This window comes from Nestor notabilis, unplaced genomic scaffold (assembly GCF_000696875.1).
Source record: "Nestor notabilis isolate BGI_N333 unplaced genomic scaffold, ASM69687v1 scaffold16870, whole genome shotgun sequence".
Taxonomy (NCBI): domain Eukaryota; kingdom Metazoa; phylum Chordata; class Aves; order Psittaciformes; family Psittacidae; genus Nestor; species Nestor notabilis.
The window spans coordinates 1,004-6,037 of NW_009911859.1; the positions used below are offsets into that span (position 1 = coordinate 1,004).

Below are 5,034 nucleotides of genomic sequence, written 5' to 3' on the forward strand. Positions count from 1 at the left end.
GCTCCGTTAACCACTGAAGTTCCTGCTCTTCTGCCCCGTTGGACTCAGCCGCAGCACTCGGAGCTCAGCAACAACTGACCCGACACTGAGCAGCATGTGCCCCCCAAAAGAAGAGGTTACACAAGGCCCCCGTGCCCAGGGGAGCACTCACCGCCTCGGTGTAGGCCTCGCAGTTCTGTTCCTCGTGGGCTTCCAGCAGTTTCTAGGGATAAAAGCATGAAAAATGGGAAAACGCTCCAGAACTGGGCCCAGCACCGTGTCCCAGGAGACCTCTGCACCCACCCGCCCGCAGCGGCACCTCCACGACCTGCTCAGAGCACGGACACTGCTCTGTGCGTGTCCACCAGAGCACTGGGGACTGGGCTGAAGGTTTAAGTGAGCCACAATCATCCTGCAGCTGCTTCCACAGGTCTGGAATCAACCCGAGGCCAAGCGAGCCCCATGTGCTCTAACAGGTTGGAATAACAGAGCGTATCTAGGGCAAGGTGAGAAGGCACCACGCAAAGGGCAGCAGCGCGCCTTACAAGAGGGACTCCCACTTTACTCTTACTTTACTCTCACTTTACTCTCACTTTACAAGCACTGCTCCCACTTTAAGCCCGGCTTTACTCACTTTCAAGAGCTTGCACTCCCGGGAGTCCGTGAACGCTGGGAACATCTCTTCATACTTCTCAAGCGCGAGCTGGAAGAGAGCAGCCGACACTCAACACTTCATGTACAACCACTCGCTTTCTGCTTCAGCTTTTGCCTTCCAGCCCTAAAACACTCACAATAAACCCAACTCAACACCACAGCACTTGGAGCTTCCACCCATGCAACAGCCACGCACCCCTGCACGCACAGGGATGCGCCTCAGCCAGCCAAGGCCGGCGGATCGGGATGTGGGAAGGGTGGGATAATGCCTGGAGCCCACTGACCTTCGCGTTGAGCTCGTCCACGATGAAGTGGCACAGAGCAGCTTTGAAGAAATACTCCTTGGCGCTGTACTTGAGCAAAGGGTTGTCCATCGTGTTGGTCCCAACCTGGGCACAGGGAGAGGTGGGAAAGGAAACCACGTCGTGAAGAACTCGATTAAGAGCAGGAGGGATGGTTAAAATTACACTGTCTGTGACTAAAGAGGGGGGGAAGCACCAGTGTCTGTACAGGAACTGTTGGGAAGCCAGAGAGATTTACAGCTAATCCCAAGTGGAGTCAGAGCCCCTGCTCAGGGTCCATGCAGGGATCCCAGGATACAGCAACTCTTGGAAGCAAAGGACCAACTGTGTCTTGTCAAAGTACCATCAGCCCTGAAGTAAATCGCATCAGGAGCTCCTGGGCCATGGAATATTGTGAGACCAACACCCGGACCCGTTTTGCTCTGCACTGACAGTTGTCCCCACGGATGCAGCACGTCCTCACCTGCTCGTAGATCTCGATGGCCTTCTGGTACTGCTCCAGCTGCGCGGCGTAGGCAGCCACCTTCAGCAGACACTTGTTGGCCGAGCTGCAATCAACAGCCCCAGGTGAGGAACTGTGGCCTGGGGTAAAACCGACCCACACCCCGAGACCCCCAGGCACTGCCTGGAGTGGTTGGTGTGTGAAGTGGGACCCAGAAGCTGCACATCAGGGTTTTCTTTGTAACAGCCAAAATGAAAACGGGGATCAAGGCCGGACGTGGGCATCCCACCCGCGGGTGGTTTGGAAGTGTGAACCCCCCCCTCCCCCCCTCCCTGCTGAGAGCCTCTGTGAAGGCCACTTGCCTGTTGGACTCCTCTCCTTTGTAGTAGTCAGCAGCCTGCTCGTAGTGTGCAATCGCCTGGGGACAGAAACACCTCAGTGTTTGCCACAGTAGGTTAAATCAGTTAACAAAGCTGGGCCTAAGTGGAGGCACGTGGAGGGGCAGTAACAGAGAGGGGGATCCAGTGAAGTAGAGCTCAGGAAGAAAATAGGATCATAGAATAGGTAGGGTTGGAAAGGACCTTAGTAGTCAGCAGCCTGCTCGTAGTGTGCAATCGCCTGGGGACAGAAACACCTCAGTGTTTGCCACAGTAGGTTAAATCAGTTAACAAAGCTGGGCCTAAGTGGAGGCACGTGGAGGGGCAGTAACAGAGAGGGGGATCCAGTGAAGTAGAGCTCAGGAAGAAAATAGGATCATAGAATAGGTAGGGTTGGAAAGGACCTTAAGATAACCTCACGACTGTCTAGAAAATAGTAAGTAGAAACTATAAACTTTTTGTTCTTTAAACTTCGTAAGATCTGCAGCCAGTTGAGAGGCTGCAGGATCCCTGCTCAGGGCCCTCAGTTATGGGAACTTGGGGGTCATCAGCTTCCTTGGGGGGCATCAGGAAATAGCTGTGACTTAAAGGAAACCTGGAGAGGGGCTTTGGACAAGGGGTGTAGGGACAGGACAAGGGGAATGGCTTGAACCTGCCAGAGGGGAGATTGAGATGAGCTCTGAGGCAGAAGCTCTTCCCTGTGAGGGTGCTGAGGCGCTGGCACAGGGTGCCCAGAGAAGCTGTGGCTGCCCCATCCCTGGCAGTGTTCAAGGCCAGGTTGGACACAGGGGCTTGGAGCAGCCTGCTCTAGTGGAAGGTGTCCCTGCCCATGGCAGGGGTTGGAGCTGGAGGAGCTTTGAGGGTCTCTTCAACCCAAACCAGTTGGGGATCCTGCGGAACCTGCCCCCAGCTTTCCCAAAGCACTGCCCAGCCATGATCCACCGCTCCAGGTGAGGGTCCCCCCGTGGTGTTTCCCTCTCACCTTCTCAATATCCACCAGCTCGGCCTCGTAGATCTCGGCGATGGTGATGTGGTGCTTGGCCGCGATGGTGAAGCGCCCCTGGGGAAGCAGAGGGTGCACGTGAGGTGGGGCCCCCCCTCCTCCGTGCGGCGCTTCCCGACCTGCATCTCCAACCCAGCGGAGCTGCCAGCGCAGCCTCTTACCATGTCGGTGTAGATATCAATAGCTGCATTTAAGCAGTTGATGGCCTCTGCAGCATGAGTGGTCAGGAGAAAGAGGAGAGTCAGCCAGCACGTCAGAGCTTCAGCCCTCCCCCCAAACCCTGATCCCAGGGCACCAAACCACACACCAGCTCCTCAGACAGGTATCGCCTCACTTTTGTGTGTCTCTAGAAGGTCACGTTTCAACCCTAAAGACCTGCGGATGTAACATTCCCCCCCACTTCTGGATGTGTAGATCTAATCCTGCCTCACCCTGCACAACATCCCATCCATCCCACCAACTGCCTCCTGCTTCACCCTGGCCGAAAGGGAACAGTCAAAAGTGAGGATAAATACAACACAAACCACTTTTGCCCTGGCTCTGTCCAGCTGCACCCTCAAACGGAGCTAAAAGCAACTCCCCATCTCCTAACACGCAGGGGCTGCCATTCCCCTGCTATTCCCAAGGGAATCAGGGTGTTTTACAACTACACACTGGAGTTATCAGCCTGAGTGAGCTTCTCCAGCCCCCTGGGACAGGAAGCGTGGGCAACAGGGGAGGTTGGCTGCTCCGTTTCCATACACTCAGCTGGGGAAGGGAATGGGAGGTGCTCCTGGAAACCACAGCCCTGCTCTTCACAACCAGATCCAAAGAACCCAGATCCTTCATCCTCACCCCATCATGACCAGATCCAAAGAATCCAGGTCCTCTACCCTCATCTCCTCCATCCCATCACGACCAGATCCAAAGAATCCAGATCCTTCCTCCTCATCCCGTCAAAGCTTGGCCCATTTTCCTGTCACCTCTCCTCTGCCCCAGAGAAACCCCCAGGAACAGGGCTGGGGATCCCACTGTGATCCAGCCCCAACACCTGCCTGAAGGATTACTTAAGAATCCAGGACTTCTCCAAAGTCAAGTTAATCCGGGAAGGAAGGAACAGAGGGGCAGCACTTCACAACCATGCAATGTACCAGAGCCCAGCAAAGGCTTTGGCACAACCAAAGCACCACAGATCACCAAGGGGAGGTGACACCCCTACATGAACCAGCCCACCAGGATGATGCCCACAAGCTTCCACCATCTGGGTCCCTATTCCAGAGAAGACAGGAGGTATTCATGGCTGTTGAGCAGCCTTGAGCGAGGACCTGCAGCCCCGGTGGTGCTGGTGGTAACCAAAAGCCCCCACGTGCCACCTCCTCCTCCATGAGCAGCTTCCCAAGGGAACATCCCGGCTTCCCTCTCCTTACCCTGTGGATCTGCTTTCTTGTAGGCGTTCCCGGCATCCACGAAGCTGGTGGCCGAGTCGTGTTTGCTCTGCAGCTGCATGTGCAGCTTGGCCGCCTGGCAGAACGCGTTCCCTGCCGCTGGGAGGAGCACACACGGACACATGGACCAGGAACACGCAGGATCGCCATGGAATGGCCAAGCAGCATCGCTTCCCACCACCCAGAGAGGTGCAGAGATGCAGCAACCCCAAACTGTGCCCGGGCACCACTCGTCCAGCCTGTCCCCAAGGGGCATCCCACACGCTCATCCTTGCAATGAGCATCATCCACTGGATCAGCAAAGAGACCCCTTGGATCTCGAACCCATCAGGTTTCATGTCCCGCCCCAAAAAGGTATTTCCTTGAGGAGCAATCCCAGGGCATCACCTCTTTGGTGCGATCCAGTGCAAGGGGGACTAGATGTCATTATAAAGCAGTAAACATCACCCTGTCTGAACAGGAGGAACAACCGGGTCACCCCCCGCACCCCCACTCCCTGCACTAAGTCGTTGGAGAGCCGGGCAGAGCGGAGGAGCCGCGTCCCCATGGAAACGGGCCGGGATGCACAGCTCCACCGCAGTGAGTCACCGGAGGATGCTCAGGCGCTGGTGGGTCACCCGGTGCCACCAAACACACCCCCCAGCCCCCCGAGGCGGGGGCCGCGCTCACCGCTCCAGTTCTTGGCGATCTTGAACATGTTGGCAGCCCTGGTGTACATCTCACAGGCCTCCTCCACCCGCGTGTTGCCCCTGAAAGGCAGCAAAAGGGACCCTGATGTCCTGAGGGAACTGAACACCAGCTCCAGAACGGGGCTGAGAGCTGGAACAGCTCCAGGAGACCTGGAGAGGGGCTT

At 56.5% G+C, this 5,034-nt stretch overlaps 1 protein-coding gene across 1 annotated transcript in view; it reads right to left on the minus strand.

Moving 5' to 3' along the window:
* The window catches only part of LOC104407451 (beta-soluble NSF attachment protein), a gene marked incomplete at its 5' end in the record, with an annotated part of 5,920 nt that extends 990 nt beyond the window's left edge, over positions 1-4,930 (minus strand). Inside the window, 9 exons of the mRNA XM_010016748.1 lie at positions 152-202; positions 614-682; positions 918-1,022; positions 1,399-1,483; positions 1,740-1,795; positions 2,737-2,814; positions 2,919-2,965; positions 4,164-4,280; positions 4,851-4,930. Of these exons, the coding sequence (XP_010015050.1) occupies positions 152-202; positions 614-682; positions 918-1,022; positions 1,399-1,483; positions 1,740-1,795; positions 2,737-2,814; positions 2,919-2,965; positions 4,164-4,280; positions 4,851-4,930 (688 nt within the window). The remainder of the gene's footprint in view (positions 1-151; positions 203-613; positions 683-917; positions 1,023-1,398; positions 1,484-1,739; positions 1,796-2,736; positions 2,815-2,918; positions 2,966-4,163; positions 4,281-4,850) is intronic.
* Between the last annotated feature and the right edge of the window lie 104 nt (positions 4,931-5,034).